At 40.5% G+C, this 21618-nt stretch overlaps 1 protein-coding gene and 1 non-coding gene across 2 annotated transcripts; both read left to right on the top strand.

Moving 5' to 3' along the window:
- The first annotated feature begins 411 nt into the window (after positions 1 to 411).
- Positions 412 to 526, top strand: LOC139166065 (U5 spliceosomal RNA). The gene has a single exon (XR_011558873.1). It is a non-coding gene; the product is annotated as a U5 spliceosomal RNA (small nuclear RNA).
- Positions 527 to 1706: 1180 nt separating this feature from the next.
- On the top strand, positions 1707 to 21149 carry LOC139163955 (pepsin B-like). Its single transcript, XM_070745342.1, has 9 exons — positions 1707 to 1762; positions 2004 to 2157; positions 3153 to 3270; positions 4460 to 4581; positions 6084 to 6274; positions 16135 to 16257; positions 19535 to 19676; positions 20368 to 20466; positions 20997 to 21149. The coding sequence occupies exons 1-9, from the start codon at positions 1707 to 1709 to the stop codon at positions 21147 to 21149; spliced, it is 1158 nt and encodes a 385-aa protein (XP_070601443.1).
- Positions 21150 to 21618: the final 469 nt, after the last annotated feature.

The raw sequence follows: 21618 nt of genomic DNA, 5'->3' as shown, positions 1-21618 counted from the left end.
GCCGCAGCGGCGCTGCAAACAAAAGTAGGTGAGGAATCCCACGATGGGATTCCGGGGGCGGGGCTTTGATGTCAGGGAGACTCCTTCCTCCCCATTCGGCCGGCCAGGAAGTAGTCTCCGTAACATCAAAGCCCTGCCCCCAAATCCCGCAAGCACCGCAAGCAAAAGGAGGTGGGAAATCCCACATTGGGATTCCCCACTCTCCTCCCGGGCGGCGGCATTTCACGGTGTTCGAACGAACCCCGAACCCGAACTTTACCTGAACTTTTAAAAAAGTTCGTGTTCGGCATGCTGAACATTACAAAGTTCGGCACAAGCCCAAACTTTGCAAGTTCGTTTCGCCCAACACTAATCTCCACCTATCAGAGGAAGCTCATCTATTCCAAAGGTTCTTAAAATCAAATTTGTACTATACTCTGGTTTCTCTTCAGATCGTATAAATCTTTCGCCTTTTACTAAAGATTTCCGTGGAGAGGAACATTTATGAGTTACGATTAATTTTTTGAGGCCTTGCTTCGGCGGGGCTAAAAATAATAATAATAAAAAAAATCAAATTTGTATTATCTTCCTCCAAGAGTGAAGGGGATTCATTCAATGAATACAGAAAAATCTTGCTGATCTAAGCAAAACAACAACAATAACAAAAAAAATTATCCAAAATGTGATTAAGAAATGAGGCTTGGTAGAGCTCCATGTCCAATAAAGGCTGTGTTACAGAGGTGAGCTTAGTAGAATCCTAACTCCCAACTACTCGTAAGCTGTCCATAGAATGACAATTTCTGTAGTCTACTCAAGAAAGTTGATTATCTGGAAATGTGAATCATCTCAACAATCTCTCTGTTCTTTGGAGAGATTTATCGGGACTGGATCCTGCACCCAGAAACAATTTACTTGCAAATACATTCTTGTAATTCAGTGGGATGTCAACTCGCCATGGGGCTCAAATGGAAGTCATTGTGTAGTATATTAATTTATGATTACCAAAGAAAAATGTGGAAATCTGGAATGGTAGTTCAGCTTATTTTCTCACAGATAAATGAAATGTGAAAAATGTTTTTATGAAATATATGAAGGACTAGAAGAAAATGTGAATTGGAAATATCTCTGGCACATTATTCTAGTTAAGAATCTTGAATTCTTTTATTTTTACAACTGGGAAAGGAAAGATGAGTCGACACAGACATGTTCTGAAATGTCAACTTTTATGCCAGACAGAAACACCATGCAGTTTTCTAAGGTTCAAAAAAAAAATATCAGCAAGCATAAACTGAGAATTCTAAGATGTATTTCAATCAAAAGTAACCTTGTCCAACCTTACTAGAGCAACTGGGATTATTCATTTATTTTCCATTAGTTCTTAAAACAATGATTATAATTTTCCATTTTGATATATTATCCTGTATTATCTTTGCTAGTAGGTAATGCTTTGCGAAGCGAAATTCTATTAGTCTTTTATTTAATATCAAGGGCAAAAATTCAATTGAAAGTAATTTGAACAGAGGAAAGTTAATTCCTATTATCCACAAGAAAAGGTATGTTTGTATTGGCTTAGTATAATAAGATTAAAGAGAAAGATAAGAGTACAAGAACAAAGAGATTAAGTAGCAGAGAACAGTTGCTTTGGATATAAAAGTGGAGCCACAGCAGCCTAGTTGTTTTCAAAATTTTTGGATTCCCTGAGATAATTCCCCAGGACGCAAAGTATCATGAAGTGGTTGATCCTGGCATTAGTCTGCTTCCACCTGTCAGAAGGTTTACATAGGTGGGTATCTCAAACTATACATTAAGAATCTAAAGCAAATCGGTTTTAGTCAAAAAATAATAACAAAATTATCTTTTTATCAATCCATGGCAAGCTTTAGTATTCCTGTTTCTCCACTTAATCTCTTGTTTGTGTATTACTTGTTTGATGGGATATTATTGTTTTTAGTAACAAAAATATTAAAAATATACAGATAGCTGAGATAGTGAAGGATATTCTGGTTATCTTTTTTGATATGTAGAATCATTCTGAAGAAAGGAAAATCCATTCGTGAAAATATGAGAGAGAAGGGAGTATTGGAAGATTTTTTGGAAAAATACCATATTGATCCTGGATTAAAATATCGGTTCAATAAATTCAGTGCTACATATGAACCAATGACCAATTATTTGGACGTGAGTATTTAAACCACAGAAATATCTATTTTCTTCTGCTTCATCTAACTTTATAACTCTAGAATTTAAATTTATTATTGACACATTTTAATACCTCTTCTCAGAAGCAATCAATAGGATATTATTTAAGTATAATGAAATATCATTTAATTATTTCATCTTTCCTTTCTCCTATGAGCAACTGTAGATTGACTGCTGATGCTTGAACTCAGGAAAGAACATAATCCATTTATTTATTTAAGACAAATGTTGATGCTACCTGATTAGTCAGCAACATATTATGCAGATATTTTTTTTGCTGATTATTATTTTTTCTGATTATTATTCAGGAAAAAAAATAGTTCTCTGCTTGTTTTCTGACAATAATACCTAGATATACCTGTCTTGTTAAAGAGCAATTTAATATAATATGTATTTGGGATAGTTTTTTTTTTACTATGACTGGTGAGCATTACTATGACTGGTGCTCTTTATTGATTTACTTTGATTGAACAAAAAACAGCATCCAGGCAAGCAGTTTATGCATAACTTACTCTGAAAGAAGTGAGATAGTCTACAACTTGAATAATAAATCCATCTACTTCTGAGTAAGTCACATTGGATCCAAACACTGTGTTTGATAGTAAGAAGAAGCCTTGATTTAAAGCACAATACATTATAGTGTACACTCGTCAATGAACACACAACCAAGGTTTGGTTTATTTGTTAATTTCATACTCACTAAAAAGACAAACACCAGTAATCCTTCAGATTTTAAAATTTGGAGATTGTGAGATGGCAGAAAGCAGTACACTGTGCTTCTGTCCTCATTTTGTAGCCACAGAGCTACTTTTGAAGTCCTGCTAGATGGCACCTGGAGGATCTCTCTCCTGTTTGATCTCAAGGACAGGCAGGTACTATCATAGGGGAGATGTAGTCCTCTACTTATTTACAGTAGTTAACCAGTATTCCAAAGTTTTTGTGAAACCTGTCTCATAGTTATTTTCATTTGACAGTCTTTTTACTTTGGAAAAATAACCATTGGAACGCCACCACAAGATTTTCTTGTTCTTTTGGATACTGGCTCTAATGTTCTGTGGGTACCCTCCACATATTGCACAACAAAGGCTTGTGGTGAGTAGTCCACTCCCTTGCTGAACCTATTGAATGTCTGCTTTTAGAGAAAATATTTATTTTTGTCAAAACCAAATATAGAAACATAGAAACATAGAAGTCTGACGGCAGAAAAAGAGCTCATGGTCAATCTAGTCCAGTGACTTTCAACCTTTTTTGAGCTGCGGCACATTTTTTATATTTACGAAACCCTGGGGCACATTGAGGGGGGGGCGCTAAAAAAAGTTTGGACAAAAAAATTATCTCTCTCTTCCTCCCTTTCGCATTATTTCTCTCTCCCTCCCTCTTTCCCTCTTTCTTTCTCTTCCTTCCTTCCTCTCTTTTTTGTTCTCCCTCCCCCTCCCTCCCTCCCTCTATGTCTTTCTCTCTCTCTCCTTCCCTCCCTCTGTTTCTCTCTCTCTCTTGCTTTCTTGCTCTCTCTCTTGCTTTCTTTTTCTTGTTCTCTTTCTCTCTCTCTTGCTTTCTTTCTCTCTCTGTTGTTCTCTTTCTCTCTTGCTTTCTCTCTCTCTCTGTTGTTCTCTTTCTCTCTTGCTTTCTTTCTCTCTCTGAGCTTCGCGGCACACCTGACCATATCTCGCGGCACACTGGTTGAAAAACACTGATCTAGTCTGCCCTTATACTATTTTCTGTATTTTATCTTAGGATGGATATATGTTTATCCCAGGCATGTTTAAATTCAGTTACTGTGGATTTACCAACCACGTCTGCTGGAAGTTTGTTCCAAGGATCTACTACTCTTTCAGTAAAATAATATTTTCGCATGTTGCTTTTGATCTTTCCCCCAACTAACTTCAGATTGCGTCCCCTTGTTCTTGTGTTCACTTTCCTATTAAAAACACTTCCCTCCTGAAACTTATTTAACCCTTTGACATATTTAAATGTTTCGATCATGTCCCCCCTTTCCCTTCTGTCCTCCAGACTATACAGATTGAGTTCATTAAGTCTTTCCTGATACATTTTATGCTTAAGACCTTCCACCATTCTTGTAGCCCGTCTTTGGAAAATAAAGGAAAATATATTTTCCTTTATTTTTAACCATGATGTGGACTTTTCCTACAACATGAGAGAATGAAAAAATGTGGGCTGGTAGTGAAGCAAAGTACAGATCTGTCGTGTATAGAGAAAAAACATCTTTCAATAAACATAGAACAAAACTTCTACTCAATTTTTTTTTCTTGTTTTATTGTAGGAAACCATCATATGTTTGATCCGAAACAGTCATCTACGTATTCCAGCAATAATGAACAAACTTATGTCCTGAAATATGGATCTGGTAACTTGAGTATAATGTTAGGCTATGATACTGTGCGGGTGAGTGGATTTTAACTAAGTTGTTAGTCTTTGATTCCTTACTACTAGGCTACACTGATCAATTCATTAGAATTAACTCTTATTTATTTACATTTGCATTTATTAACTGTTTTAGAGGACCAATGCATAAAATAAGCATTAAAATGACCATAAACTAAAGAGAATTAACATAATGGAAGTAAATTGGAATCATAATAAAAGCTATAGTAACTCTATTCTGATTAAAATAATTTACTAATTTAACATTGAAGGTCCAGCATCAGATTAACAGTCACTATTTCTTAAATGGATGCAAGAAAGGCAAGAAAGTTTCCATGGAGAGGGTGCTAATATAAAAACTCTGGTATTGTAGTTCTCACCAGCTCTATGTTTTTATGCATAATGTCAATAAAATAAAATAACTTGAAATCTAGTAAGGTTGAAATATGGTAATCAGATATTTGTTTATTTTATTTATTGATTGATTGATTTATACACAATGAGGGTTTTAGTGGGTATCCACATAGTAAAATACATAATTTATTTATTCATTGGATTTGTATGCCGCCCCTCTCCGTAGACTCGGGGCGGCTAACAACAGTAACAAAAAACAGCATGTAAATCCAATACTAAAACAACTTAAAAACCCTTATTGTAAAACCAAACATCCATACATACAAACATACCATACATGAATTGTAAAGGCCTAGGGGGAAAGAATATCTCAGTTCTCCCATGCCTGACGGCAGAGATGGGTTTTAAGGAGCTTACGAAAGGCAAGGAGGGTGGAGGCAATTCTAATCTCCGGGGGGAGTTGGTTCCAGAGGGCCGGGGCTGCCACAGAGAAGGCTTTTCCCCTGGGCCACACCAAACTACATTGTTTTGTTGACGGGACCCGGAGGATGCCCACTCTGTGGGACCTAACCGGTCGCTGGGATTTCTGCGGCAGAAGGCGGTCTTATGCATGCCTACCTTATGCTACACTTACGCTACCATTGGTGGTCATAACTGGCATATTTGCTAAAGACGATAGAATGCATTTGGGACAATGACCCTTAATGAGATTCTTCCACATCTTTATCATATAATTGGAGTATCTCTCATCAGCATCTGCAGGGGAATAAGGGGGGGAAAAGGCAATATAATCAAAGCTCAGAGCCTTCTCTGTGGCGGCCCCGACCCTTTGGAACCAACTCCCTCCAGATATCAGAGTTGCCCCCACCCTCCTTGCCTTTCATAAGCTCCTTAAAACCCACCTCTGTCGTCAGGCATGGGGGAATTGACACTTTCCCTCCCCCTAGGCTTATAAAATTTATGCATGGTATGCTAGTATGTATGATTGGTTTCTAAATTGGGGTTTTAAATTAACTTAAATATTAGATTTGTTTACATTGTATTATTATTGCTGTTAGCCGCCCCGAGTCTGCGGAGAGGGGCGGCATACAAATCTGATTAATAAATAAATAATAAAATAAATGCTAGGGACTGCAAGCAAAATCCATTTTTTCAATCTTTTCTCTCAGATCCAGAATATTGTAGTTCAAAATCAACAGTTTGGATTGAGTGTGGAGGAGCCCACTGAGCCCTTCTACTATAGCTACTTTGATGGGATTTTGGGTTTGATGAATCCTACTCCAAATACAGAGGCATTCTTGCAGCAGGTGATGAATCAAAACCAGATCCCTGAACCCATTTTTAGCTTTTACTTCTCACGGTAAGATTAACCGCATTATATTTGTGTCATATCATGTAAGCGTAATTATGGTGTTCTTCCAGAATGAGTTACCTGGAATAGAGCAATTAACTTGTATTCCATGGCCAGGGGTGGGCTACTGCCTGGATGGGGGGGGGGGGAATGCAGTGGGGTAGCGAAAATGGAGCTCCCCCCAGAGAACCCAATTTGAACTGAAAGATGTTGAAAGAAAAAGCAGGACGCCCTGCATAAGCCACGCCCACAGTGTGGTAGTAAACATTTTGGTAGCCCTTCGTTGTCCATGGCTCAATCCCTTCATCACAAGTACGGTAGTCTTCGGAGAGGGGCGGCATATAAATCTAATTAATAATAATAATAATAATAATAATAATAATAATAATAATATAATCAAGTTCAATATTTCAATATTGAAAGAGAGGGGAAATATTCAGATAAGAAAGATGTTTAAAATTATTTTTAATTTTAATTTCGAAAGAAATCATTGCTGGTTTAAAAACGTATGTTGTTAAGTGCTAGCAACCAGAACAGCTCCAGGGTTTAAGTCAAGAAGTTTGTTTGTTGTTGATTCCCCAGTTCTAAAAAGATCTGATCAAATTCCCCACTTTCCCTTGGGAAAGCCTGATTTAATCCTAAATGTTTAATCTCATACATTCTTACCCCCATAGAGACCACTATAGTGTGTCTCTTAACTCCTCCTATTGGGATCTCCCTCATTTCAGCTGTTGATTCCACCACATATATTAAAGATTACTTTATTCACACCATGAGTGCAGTTAAGGGCAGTCATTTGTGGCCCTACTGGAACAGTCTGGGTGGGGGGCATGCACAACCAGAAACACCCCAGCCATGGCCCACAGCACCCGGGGTGGCTGCCCCTCTCTGGACTTCAGCCCCACTTTCCTGTGGCCCTCCTCCTGTCTGTGCCTGGTCGAGAGTGGCCCAAGCTCCAGCGGCGCCTCGCTGGTCTCCTCTCTGGACTCCTACAGCTCCTTGACAGGCGGGCCGCTACATCAGCCACCTCTCCAAGCTGCCAGGTGGCTGGTGGGGTAGCTGGTGCATCTCCTGGGCGAACAGCTTGGAGAGGTGGCCGATGTAGTGGCCCATCTGTCAAGGAGCTGCAGTTGTCTGGGGAGGAGACAGGCAAGGTGCTGCTGGAGCTTGGGCCTGTCGGGATTTAGAAGACCCCCTTACCTTAGACAAGGCGCTCAGCCCGTGAGGAGTGAGCCGGGAGCTTCCAGAGGTGATGAATAGTGAAGTACAGACAAGCATGTTCGAATGAACAAGTTACTTTTTATTAGAAAAGTATAAAAACAATAAATGTCTGGAGAGACATGAAAAGCACATCCTCTAGGTAGGATGTATAGAGAAAAAGATGTCCTCTGAATAAGGACGGCCCTTCTTCTTGGAGAAGGACAGGATGTGAGCAAAGGGTTACATCACACAGGAGGAGCTACCTTACTAGACAGAATTAACTCTCTAACTACTGGATGTTTCTCAATGTCATTGGGGGCTGGCAATTTCCAGCGTGACACCCCTTCTTTGTCAGTCATCAGAGACAAGAGGGACATCAGGACATCAAGACATCAATTCACTTAAGGCACAATTTGTTGGTGAGGTATTCATGTTGATCAGCTGGCAATGGCTTATTCAGCAAGTCAGCGATCTGCTCAGTAGTAGCCACATACTGAAATTTCACGAAACCATCTTTCACCTTCTCTCGGATATTTTGATACCGGATGTGAATGTGCCGTGAACGAGCTCCAACAAATTCAGCTTCAGCAATGAATGCAACTGAAACATTATCCTCCATAATAACAATTGGTGTCATAGGACCTTTCCAAATACTATCAATGAGAGGAAAAAGAGACATTAATGCATTACAGCAATCAGAAACACATGCATATTCAGATTCAGTTGAAGAGCAAGAAATAAACTTCTGCTGCCTAACTTTCCAAAAGAAAGGACAACCATTTAAAAACATGATATAACCAGAAGTACTTTTTCGTGTTTCTGTGTCACTTGCCCAGTCAGCATCAGCATAACAAATCACTTCAGGGTACCCAACATGATCTGGCTCAAGGTACAGCTTCTTGCCTTTCGTGAGCTTCATGTATTTGAGCAGCTTCTTTATGCAAGACCAATGAAACGTGGTAGCCTTTCCAACGTATCTGGACAGTAGATTCACACTCAGTGAAATGTCAGGTCTCGTCCAGCTGCTGATGTACAATAGCGATCCAATCACTGACCGGTACAATGTTTTGTTCTCAAAATCAGGATACTCTTCTCGGGTTAACCTGTAAAAGTCAGTTTGCATAGGAGAACGACAAGTATGCGCATCAGACATGTTACAATTTTGTAAAAGCTGGTCAACCTTACTTTCTTGTGAAAGAGAGAACCCCTTCTCAGTTTTCTCAAACTGAACACCTAGATAATCATTGATATGCCCTAGGCTTTTCAAGGTGAAATGTTTCTCAAGGCCCTTAGCAAAAGTTTGACTAGTGCTTTCATTGAGACCTACATAAACAATATCATCAACATAAACAAGAACAATTTCATAAGTCTTACCTTGCCCTTTTGTGAACACGCATCCATCAGATTCGGACTTAATAAAGCCCATTGAATTTAGCTTTTGGGATAATAATTTGTACCAGCAGAGGGCGCTCTGTTTGAGGCCGTATAAAGACTTGCTCAGAAACCAAACCTCTCCTTCTCGGTTCTGGAATCCAGGAGCACCCTTGACGTAGATCTCTTCATTCAGATCAGCGTTCAAATAGGCAGTCTCTACATCAAACTGGAAAACTTCTAAACCCAAAGCAATAGCAGTGATTAGGGCAATCTTGACACTTTCATTTCTGACTGTGGGTGAGTCTTCGGGATAAACTTGAGAAAATCCTTGAGCTACAAGTCTAGCTTTGTACAGCTTTTCCTCATTAGGCTTTTGTTTGACTTTATACACCCAGCGTGTGCCAATGACTTTCTTCTTGTTAGGAGGCTCCACCTTCTGGAACACATTAAGTTTCTTTAAACAGTCCAGTTCGTGTTCCATAGCCTCATGCCATTTTTCTTGTTCAGAGTCAGGCAAAAGTTTGATCTGGTGAAAATGATCAGGTGGAAGTGTAAGATTGTTACACATGAAAAGATAAGGAGAATCAGATACTTGCTGTGCAAATCTCTTTGGAGGAGTTCCTTTGGTAGTTCTCTTGGAACGTCTGGGAACGCTGGTCCATCCTTCATCATCATCTCCGCCTTCAAGTTCATCACCAGAGGTTTCCTCGGCAACTGTCGAAGGCTGTTCAACATCTGGAACATCAGGAATTTCTGGCACAGCTTCCTGGGCTTCAGGACTCTGCACACTTTCCTTAGGGAAATAAACTGAAGTATCATTACTATGTATACTGGACCAATTTGTGTCTTCCTCAAATTTGGCTGAATTAGAAATATAAACTCTGTGATGAGAGTCAGCAAATTTGTGGTACTTGGAGACTTCATCAAAGCCGATGAATCTCATTCTTTCTGACACAGGACCTCCTTTTCTTCTCTGTTCAACTGGAATGTTAACAGTGGCATAACAACCAAAAATGTATATGTTTTGAATGTCAGGTTTCTTGCCATGGAGCAAGTAATGAGGAGTGTCTTGAATGACGCTACTCCATGTTCTGTTAACAATGTAATTAGCATACCTTAATGCTACGCCCCAGTATGAAAAGTCCACGTTTGCATCCTCAATGAGACAACGAAACATTGTCTGCAGGATCGCGCTTCTGTGTTCGCATACATCGTTGTGCTGCTGGGCTCCTAACGATGAGGTCTGCCTTAGGATCCCATTCCTGGCCATCCATCCTTGGAACTCTTGTGACATAAGTTCGCCTCCACGATCACTTTGAATCCGCTCGATCCAGACGTCGTGTTGGGTAAGTATATCTGCAGCAAAGCCTTTAAAAGCCTCAAACGCCTCTGATTTGTGTTTTAAAAGAAAAACAAAGCCAAATCGTGAGTAACTGTCAACTACAGTTAAGAAGTACTTACGTTTACCAACAGTAGGCCGAAATGGACCGACAACGTCGGTATGGACCAATTCAAAGATGCGTGTACACTGGCGGACAGGAAATCTGGGGATTGTGAGATCCTGAAGTTTGGCAGTGTTACAAATTCTACAATCAAGGTAAACTTTGCAAGCCCCATCAATTGTGAAACCATCAACACATTCAGACATCTTTGCTAAGACGGGGTAAGAAGCATGCCCCAAGCGACGATGCCATCTGTGAATGCACCTGGAATGAAAAGATTTGTTTGTTAACATATGTTTAACATTTTTAACAGCATTAGGAACCTCAGGGGTTTCATTGGTTTTAGGAACCTTTGAACTAGCGGTGGCACCAGGGTTTCTCTCTGGACCTGTGCAATCGCCCTTTGGAACGCTTATACTTACACTACCTTTGCTGGCAGGTTTGGGTTGCAAATAAAAAACACCTTCGATGGGGATGGCAGTAGCAAGAAGTTTGCCATCCTTGAAAATGTTAGAGTCTTTGAGTCCAAAGTTCATTACAACCTTCAATTCTTCTTTCAGGCAATATCCACTAAGGATGTTGTTCTTGGCAGTTGGAACGTAGAAAACATTTGAGATAAGGGAGTCCAGTTCTTTGACGAAGACTTTTCCTTTTCCTTCCACCTTGGAACGTAGACCACCAACTCCATACACTTCTTTGACATCTGTCGGGTGTAGCTCACTGAAGGATTCCTTCCGGTACGCGATGTGTGCCGCTGCTCCACTGTCTAGGGTCCATAACTCACGAATGTCGTAGAGTGGACTCTTGTCAGGAACAATGCTGAGGTGGATGGTACCAACATAAGTAGGTTTCTCATCTTTGGAGTCTTTGGGAGTTGACTTTGCAGCTCCAGAACTCTTTCCTCTGGATCCTTTCTTGTGTGCGCCTTTAGGCTGGGTTGGATAAGGTGGATGATCAGTCTCGCCAGACTTCACACTTTGCACATCAGGAGATTTGCGAGTGTCATCCTTCTTAAAAGGTTTCTGGCGTGAGTACTTTGGAGTACTTGTTTTCTGCTGACCGCCCTTGGCCAAGTTAGATTTAAATGCTGCTGACATAGGTCTAAGGCCAGTGTTCAGCAACTCTGCTTCTTCAGTTAGCATGTTACAGAGTCTCTGAGTAGATTTCTGGGCCATTGGGAGTATGCTGAACTTGTAAATAACTTCCTTCCATTCAGGACCAAGGGAAGTTATAATAGCCGCATTTACTTGATTATCATCATAGCGGTATCCTCTTTCTTCTAAATCTTTATGCATTGTAAGGATTTTAGAAAGGTGAGGTGCAAGTTCGCCCCCTGTTGGAAGTTTAGTATTATTAAACTTGGCTATCAGTATGTAATTGCTTTCATCTGATATTGGCCTAAACATGCCATCTATTGACTGCAATATCTGAGCTGAAGTAATGTCATGTGTGTCATATCTCTGTGACAACTGTGAATCCATGCTCATGAGAATGAGTAGCTTGGCTTTTATGTCAGCTTCCCTTTCTTCTGCAGTCCAGCGCCTTACTGGTGGATTATGAACAATCCCATCTATGTCATGAGCCAGTAGGTGCAAATTTATTCTGTGAAGCCACTTCCTATAATTGTGTCCATTAGGTAACAGCACAAACTCACCTTTCAGAACAGAGGAGGTGATGGTCTGTCTTGCTGGAGCAGTCATCTGGACCGCTTGGAGCGGTTGGGGTTGAGCCCCTACCCCTCCTGACAAACCTTGTGGCTGTACCACCTGGGGAAGTTGTGCAGGCATCTGCGGAATAAAAACTGGAGGTATCTGCGATGAAACAGAAGTACCTGGATTAAATGGATCTTTTCTTTGCATTTCAGCAGCCATGTCTGCCTGGGAAAGTCCCTGTCTGGCTTCTGGCAATGGTTTTTCCTTTCGGACGTTCCATCCACTAGTGGCCGCTGTTGCGTAACTTGCAGCAGTGGGGGAAAGTCCCCCCTCTCGGCTTGTACTTTTAAACTGCAAAGGAACCATTTTTTTATCTTCGAGCTGGAGAGCCCTCCCTTGTTCAAAAGGAATGTGTTCTATGTGAGAGCGTGATGGGAAAAAATGTGTGACCACAGGAGGATTTACGATGTGCCCATGCGTATCTTGGGGTGAGTGGGAGGAATGGATTCCTTCTGTCTCTCCCTGTGGAGAATGAGCACGTGAACTGCCTCTCAGGGACATAAACTCCATTTTTTCTGCAAGAAGTTTAAGCTGAAGTTTTTTCAGAGATCGTAATTCAGTTCTGACTTCATCAGCCTTTTTTAAATAACTGAAATAGATTTCTTGCTGCTCTATATTTTTCATTGTAGGAAGGTTATCGAAATGGAGACAGATTGATTCTAAAGAATTTATCTCCTTCTCATCCTTGCCAATAAGCTCTTCAATTTTCTGCAGGTTTAAGGAAGTTCCTTTTATTTTAGCAGAAGTGAGAGAGCTAAAATCATCTAGGTGCCTTGTCTTGGTTTGAGCCTTAACGTGGGTGCCAGATGATTGTGAGGGGAACAGAGTTAACGTCTCCTCCTCCTCATCTTCGCTAGGATTAATGGAAAGACTGCCGGAGGGCTCACCCTGGGTAGATTTACAATCCTTTTCCCTGGTTTCTACATCATCAATCAAGTAAGATTCACTTACGGTTCGTTGAGTGCAGGGGTCAGCTAGAAGAAGTTCCTTCTCACCTTGCAGAGACATAGTCGGATTCCTTTTACAATCGGTTACACGAATTGTCTCCTTGAGTTGGGCCAGCTGGTCACTCGAGAGAGAATCAACATATGACTGCGTGAGAGGATTACGTTTCTTTTTCGCTGGCATCAGGGAAAAATTCCTAGGAAGCTTACGGGGTGTAAGCGGGGTCTGTTACTTCAATAATAACCGTGCTCGGCTGCCATGTCGGGATTTAGAAGACCCCCTTACCTTAGACAAGGCGCTCAGCCCGTGAGGAGTGAGCCGGGAGCTTCCAGAGGTGATGAATAGTGAAGTACAGACAAGCATGTTCGAATGAACAAGTTACTTTTTATTAGAAAAGTATAAAAACAATAAATGTCTGGAGAGACATGAAAAGCACATCCTCTAGGTAGGATGTATAGAGAAAAAGATGTCCTCTGAATAAGGACGGCCCTTCTTCTTGGAGAAGGACAGGATGTGAGCAAAGGGTTACATCACACAGGAGGAGCTACCTTACTAGACAGAATTAACTCTCTAACTACTGGATGTTTCTCAATGTCATTGGGGGCTGGCAATTTCCAGCGTGACAGGGCCACCCTTGGCCAAGCACAAGCAGCAGGAGGGCTGCAGGAAAGCAGAGCTGAGTTCCAGAGAGGGGCAGTAGCTGCGAGTGTTGTGGGCCATGGCTGGGGCACTTCCAGGGTGCTTCAGGGGGTGGGGTGGCTCGAGAGGTGGCCGATGTAGCTGCCTGCCACGCCCGCCCACACGCCCCACCCTGGAGGATGTCTTCCTGCTGGTTGGCGGCTCCCAGATGGGATTATTATTATTATTATTATTATTATTATTATTATTATTATTATTAATTAGATTTGTATGCCGCCTCTCTCCGCAGACTCAGGACGGCTCACAACAGTGATAAAAACAATATATATTGACAAATCTAATAATTAGAATCTAAAATAACAATTGTACATTTAAAAAATCTAAAAGCAAGGAACCCCAATATATATATATTGGACCGAGAGGCAAATAAGGAGCTGTGATGTTCCTTCAATACACCAGGGTGATTCGACACAAAAATATGTAACCCTTCCCTGGTGCAGAGCTGAAGGGATTGGCCTAGAGCAGTGATTTTCAACCTTTTTTGAGCCACGGCACATTTTTTACATTTACAAAATCCTGGGGCACACCACCAATCAAACTGACACAAAATGACACTCTAACACAGTACATACCCTGTTTCCCCAAAAATAAGACGTACCCCGAAAGTAAGGCATGTCAGAGGTTTTGCAGAATTTGCTAATATAAGGCACCCCCCGAAAATAAGGTATAGTCAAGTTTACATACGGTATGGTGGAAAAACATACGGTACCATTCAAAGCTGTTCATAGCGGTACCGTAATAATGTGGCGTCCCCTGCTGGCCCCTTCCATCGCTTTGTACCGTCCAGTACAGCAGACACAGTCTGCTGCTGTCTCACCGCCATTACAGTCTGCACTACAGTGTGTAGACTGTAGTTCCTCTGGTGGCCGGAAGCTGCAATAGCGGGAGTATACTGTTGTACCATATAAGTGCCGTCGTTTGTGTGTGTGGGTGCCATACTGACAGGTACCATACCGTAATCAGTGTACTGTACGGTACACTTTCTTTGGGGGTGTCAGCTTTTCTGCCTGTGAATTTGTCTTATTTGAGAAATATAAGGCACCCCCCGAAAATAAGACGTAGCACAACTTTTGGAGCAAAAATTAATATAAGACAGTGTCTTATTTTCGGGGAAACACGGTATAATGCATATAGTTAATAATATCTATATACATCATCAGGATAGACATAACCAGCTGAGGCTGAGGCTGAGGCTTCATCTAGTGGTGGCAACCTTTACCTCCAGTCCTGACCAGGATTAGAAATTGGGACCATGGGGAGGAGTAGCAGCTTCAACTACTCGCTGCGGCCACATAATGACAAGTGCAATGCAGCCGAGCGGGGACTTTCCTGGGTGTGGATGAGAGGCAGCCTGCTATTGGTTCATCGCTAGCGGTTGGGATGAATCCTAGAAGGTGATTGGTCAGTGAGCGTTCCCTGTGCCTCCACTCTTCCTGTTGCTGACAGCTGGAGGGATTGTGAGGGGAAAGTTTATGTTCAGATGGAGGCAGCTGGTGGCGGGCTGGATAAATGGCCTTGGTGGGCCATATCGCCACGGCACACCAGACCATGTCTCATGGCACACTAGTGTGCCCTGGCACACTGGTTGAAAAACACTGGCCTAGAGGATAATTCTCTGCCTTACAAGGCAAAGGTTGCAGGTTCAAGTCCCAGTGGGTATGGCTAGCTGATGAGGTCAAAATAAGGCCGAAATAGATCTATCCTAGTCTCCCTTAATTTTCAAATTCAGCAAAAGACATGTGACATACATATATATATATATATATATATATATATATATATATATATATGTAGATTGATCTGAGTTGGGTTTTGCCCCGTGTAATATAAAGATAGGCCACCAACGCATCTCCCAGGACCCAGCCCCACATCTCGCAGGTCGGCCCAGCAGCAGCAGCGGCAGAGGCGCCCCACACCCGCCGGATGAGCACTGCACTCTCTGGACCCACCTAGCGGTGGATGCTGTCACTGCTGGCTGGGGCGGCGAGATTCGGATTCTGCACATGCGCAGAAGCTGAATCTCATGTGCACAGCACGTGCACGGCATATGCATGGCAGGTGGCAATGGAGATCCAATGGAATGGCGTTCCATGCCATCCCGTCTGGAGCCCACCCCTTTATGAGTGTAAGAAGATTTGTACCCTCGTTTGTACCTCTAATTATATTCTTATCTCACAATTGGAATTGAATTTTCAAAGCCATTAAAAACACGATTCTCAGTGGATTGAGCAGTTGAGGGCATGTCAACGGGGGAACCTGAGATAGGTTCCCCCATTGCCATTGATATTCAGCATTAACACAAAACAATGTGTACTCAGTTTACTTCATTCATATTTTGTAACTTTATCCAACAAGTTCTTTTTTTTTCAACTTTCTGGCCACATTTTATGATGAAAATGATCCTAGGATTGTTTACTCTATATAAAAAAATTACAAGCACATTGGAAACTATAGCTAATATTCTTCCTTTTGCCCATTTTTTTCTCCTTCCTCTCAGCCAACCAAGTTATCAGTACGGAGGAGAACTGATATTGGGGGGTATTGACCCCAATATGTACACTGGGGAAATTACCTGGGCCCCTATGACTGACCAGAATCAATGGCAGATCGGTATAGAAGGGTAAGTGACCTTTTTTCCTCCTGATTTGTATCTGATTTGTATCTGATTTTATTTGAATGGCCTGCTGCTTCACCCTTTATAAACGATGGAAGGATATTCTTCTCACCTGTTGGTTAAGTGTATTAGAGTTTTGGCAAAACTGATTAATCCAATACTTATTTGCTACTTCTAAATATGTTTGTGGGAAGTAAAACAGGCCTTCTGGCTAGGATACAAATTTGGAAAACAGATGGGCATGTTACTTCTCACCATACACCTATCCCGATTTTTATCAATTGTTTCCTGTATTGTATCCATTCTATTATCTAATTTATTTAAATCTTCTTTCACTTCTTCATGATTATTCAAAATGGATTCTTGCGTTTTAATAATAAATTCCTGAATCGTGTTTAAAGAAGGAAGCAATTTTGCTTTCCTTTTGCATCTCAGTCCCATGCATAATTCTATGTTAATGTATATATATTAATATAGTATAAATAATTTAAATATTATAAATAGTGTTCTGCTGGGCTCTATGGTATGAGTCTCCCGAAAATTCAAGGGTAAAAATTTCAGACACACACACACTTGAAAGTTCAAAAACAATGTTCTTTATCACAAAATTCAAAAGAAACAAAGCACCCTTTTAATATTGCAAAGAGCACTCATCCCAAAACAACCTTGTAGGCTGTACCATCCCCTTAACCAGTCCTTAAGTACTTAACTAGCAGCTGTGAAGAAACGTCACAGCCCTCCTTCTTCCACGAAGTGAGACACACACACTTCGCTCTGCTTTGGTTTCAAAGTTGTGAAAAATCAACAAAGTCCAGAAACTAGCAAGGCACGGTCCTGAAGAAACAACGATCAGATAATCTTCCACAACAGCCAAGCCAGCATGCTGCTATTTATATCAGCAGCTCTAATTGCTGGAGCCCCCCCAAACACAGGTGGCCTCTCTTATCTCCTGTAATATTTCTTCAATTGGTCTCTTCTATGCATAATCCTGCGCCTGCGTGGGCCTAACACTTCCTCATCCAAATCGACCAAAGATAATGGAGATTGGCTTCCTGGGCTGTGTGCCAAGCCCCCCTCTTCCAAGTCATCCCCACCTTCTTCTTCGTCCAAGGAAGCTGCACTACCTGACTCTGTCGGCAATAAAACAGGCCTATGACATGTTGATGTTTCCCCTGCATCCACCTCCACATTCCTTGGGGCAGGAGCTGGGCCAGAGCCAACCACAACAAATAGTAAATATAAGAAATCCAAGAGTATAAAAGATCAATATAAACAATCCAAAGGAATCCAAAATAAGATCACAATGTGCAGTCAATTTAAACACAGAACAAGGTTCTTTGCAATAGAGTTAGTTCGGAAGATGTCCGTTTTGGTTAAGTTTTAAGTTTATCATAGCTGTTAATCCTTCATCTCTTCACGCCCTCTGTGTCCTCCTGTCCACTTTCAAGATGTAAACTCATTTTAAAACATACAGTCCCCTTCTCATCTTCTTCCATTGTCCATTGTCTCTGCGAATTAGATTTTAAAAGGCTGTCTCTCTGGTTTTTTAACACACCAATCTTTTTAAACCTGCACTTTTGATTGTTGTATCTCTCCACTGATCCATGTTCATTGTTTCTTTACTTGTTTTAAGCTCCACACCACTAAGGCTGCTGCCAATTTGTCTCTGGAGACTCTTTTATTTATACTTATTTTCCATAGATATTGTCTGCTTGGGAAGATTGTCCTCAGAGAGGGGCGGCATATAAATCTGTTTTTATTTATTTTATTTTTATTTATTTATTTTGTCCAATACACAATGAGGGTTTTAGTGGGTATATATCTATATACACATAGTAAAATACATGATGATGGTGATAGAGGAGATACTCATAGTAAAATATATCTAAGAAATACCGTAATAGAAAAGAAGATATAGTAATAGAACATATCAATGAAAGAATAGAAGAAGAGATATAGAAATAGAAGAAAGGAATAGGAGATATAGGAGAGCAATAGGACAGGGGTCGGAAGGCACTCTAGTGCACTTGTACTCGCCCCTTACTGACCTCTTAGGAATCTGGATAGGTCAACTGTAGATAATCTAAGGGTAAAGTGTTGGGGGTTTGGGGATGACACTATGGAGTCCGGTAATGAGTTCCACGCTTCGACAACTCGGTTACTGAAGTCGTATTTTTTACAGTCAAGTTTGGAGCGGTTAATATTAAGTTTAAACTTGTTGTGTGCTCTTGTGTTGTTGTGGTTGAAGCTGAAGTAGTCGCCGACAGGCAGGACGTTGCAGCATATGATCTTGTGGGCAATACTTAGTCCAATAAAATAAATAAATTCCTCAGTGCTGCTTGCTACACAAATCTGTCAATATTCCTGCTGCTTCTCACTCTTTGCTTCCACCACAATCTATTTAGGCTGCCATGTCTCCAGATCTCTCCATACAATTGGTCTTTTTTGCATAGGAATTCGGGGTTTCCACCTTCTGCATGAGGGATCACTCCTCTCTCTGTCACCACATGATATTCCCCTCCATTTCACTCCCCTCCCCGAGGGTTTGTGATGCTAATTTTGGCTTCCAAAAATGCAACAAACCAGGGAGAGTAGTAGAGGTCAGTTTCTCTGTGCCACACTACTATAATGTCACCCCGGAAGTCCACTTGCAAATATTTATGCCTATTTGCTTCTATAAATACAGCAGAACTTTTAGTGGACATACTAATTCTAAAATATTGGCCAATATTTATGCAATATGCATGGCCATCACTATGGTGCCAATATTTGTGGGTAATCCTCCATGAAGTACATTATTTGCATTTAAGTTTAATGAGCCTTGGTGGCGTAGTAGTTAAGGTGCAGTAACTAGCTGCTTCTGCTGTCTGCTGACTGTAGTTCACCAGTTCAAATCTCTCCAGGCTCAAGGTTGACTCAGCCTTCCATCCTTTTGAGGTGGATAAAATGAGGATCCAGGTTGTTGGGAGTGATATGCTGACTCTGTAAATTGCTTAGAGTGGGCTGTAAAGCACTGTGAAGCAGTATATAAGTCTAAGTGCTATTGATCCTTAGATATATGTAACAGTCTTGATCAAATGGATGCCGTCTACATTTGTTAGATGTTAACAATCCTGAGCCATCATGGCCTTTGTGTGTTACCCAGTAATGGTTGATTAAAGGCTGAATGTAGGCTGTATGTAGATTAAGAATCCATAGGCTTTTATTTATTTTACTAATTGTAGTTTGCTTTAGTTCTTTGCAATGGTTTTAGTAATATTCTGTGTTTTTATTGTTTCGATAGATTTGCCATTGGCAACAAGGCTACTGGCTGGTGCAGTGAAGGCTGCCAGGGCATTGTAGACACGGGGACATTTTTGCTAACTATCCCACAACAATATTTGTCGTATTTCCTTCAGGCTGTGAATGCTGCTAATGATGGTTCAGTAAGTAGAGGAAAGAATCTTGAACAAATTTTGTGATTGTTCAGGGAAATGTTACATTACGACTAGAGAAATCTATTAATTTTGATTTCATGCAGTTCCTCGTTTTCCTGTTCTTATGTTTTTAACCTATGTGAAAATTTATATGCATTTTGGCTTATTTACTCCAAAATAACAGGTTGCATGCTGTCCCTTACAATGCACCTTTTTGTGCACACTTGAAAATGGTTGAGCTACAACAATATAAACCACAATTTTTAAATTGCAGAAAAAATGTTTTGCTAGAGTTTTGTAAGTACAGTAAGCTCAGAAGTATAAAATATAAATCTGCTCAAAAGAATGCAAAAATAATTATTTTTCTGCCACTCTAGTGGCCATAAATAATCTGAATATTGTTTTATTGACTCAAAGACATTTGGCACAGCTTTAAGGCAAGATTGGGGGTTTTTAATATTAGATTTGTGCCAGTATAATATTGTTTTTATCGTTGTTGTGAGCCGCCCTGAGTCTTCAGAAAGGGGCGGCATACAAATCTAATAAATAATAATAATAATAATAATAATAATAATAATAATTATTATTATTATTATTGACAGGCTGAAGAAGAGAGACAAAAGTTGATAGTGCTGCTGTAACCTGGCCAACCTCCCTTATTGCCTCCATTTAACTTTCCCTTACATTTGTTCTTTCACAGTATGTGGTGGACTGCAACAATATCCAGAATATGCCTACTATTACCTTTTCTATTAATGGTTCCCAGTTCCCACTTCCTCCTTCTGCTTATGTCTCCAATGTAAGTATGATTTTCTAAATTCTCTTTGCATAGGAAACCAGTTCCTTTTAAGATCAATTGACGTTCCATACCTCAATGATAATGTCACATGGAAATAGCATTAAGCTGAAGTTACTTTATTTATAACAAAAATATGTCCCTTAGTTTGGTGCTATCAAATCTGTAAACCTCCTCCTATAATTCTAGATGTGGATGACACAGATGGCTGCTTTTGAAGAATATATAATATGGATTTTGTACCATGTCCTTTCAAGCAAACCATAGAACATGATACTCCTATGCAATTGCATGTTCTATGGTTTGCTTTTGAAGCACATATGATATGGATTTTGTACCATGTCCTTTCAAGCAAACCATAGAACATGATACTCCTATGCAATTGCATAATAACATGGAGAACTTGAGTTAGACAATGTTTTGGTGGCATGTAATTTAATCACAATCCAAATCCAGATTCCATTAAAATATGATTGATATCCCTTCTTTTCTGCAATAAGGGCACAATCTGAAGCAATTTGTTTCTTTTACAGAAAAATGGTCAATGTTCACTTGCAATTGAGCCAACATATGTGCCTTCCTCAACTGGGCAGCCTCTATGGATCCTGGGTGATGCCTTCCTTAAAGAGTATTACTCCATTTTTGACATGGGAAACAACAGGGTTGGTTTGGCACCATCAGCCTAAATCAGGGGATCGGCAGCCTTAAACAGTCAAAGAACCATTTGGATGCATTTCCTACAGAAAAGAAAACACCAGGAGCCACAAAACCCTTTTGACATATAAAATTAAGATAACACTGCATTTATTGCTTTTTAATCTGCTATGTTCAAAATAGTTATAGTATACTGCACAGGTATACGCATTTGTGAAATCAATGAATTGCTTCAGAGAGAACAAATTTTTATTTCTGCATGCAACATATCTTCGGAGAGGGGCGCCATACAAATCTAATAAATTGAATTGAATTGAAATTGAATTGAATTTTAAACTTTGGGTCGAAAAGCTCTACAAATTGCATGCTGGCAGGTGTTGCGCATTGGCAGCTGATGCATATTTTGAATGACAGGGTGCAGACTGTGGCCCGAACAAATTCTAATTTTCTTTCTGGATTAATGGAGCTGATTTTTGGATTAAAAAAAAAATATTTCAACTA

Source organism: Erythrolamprus reginae, chromosome 3 (genome assembly GCF_031021105.1).
Source record: "Erythrolamprus reginae isolate rEryReg1 chromosome 3, rEryReg1.hap1, whole genome shotgun sequence".
Lineage (NCBI taxonomy): Eukaryota > Metazoa > Chordata > Lepidosauria > Squamata > Dipsadidae > Erythrolamprus > Erythrolamprus reginae.
This window is presented reverse-complemented; position numbering and strand designations above follow the sequence as displayed.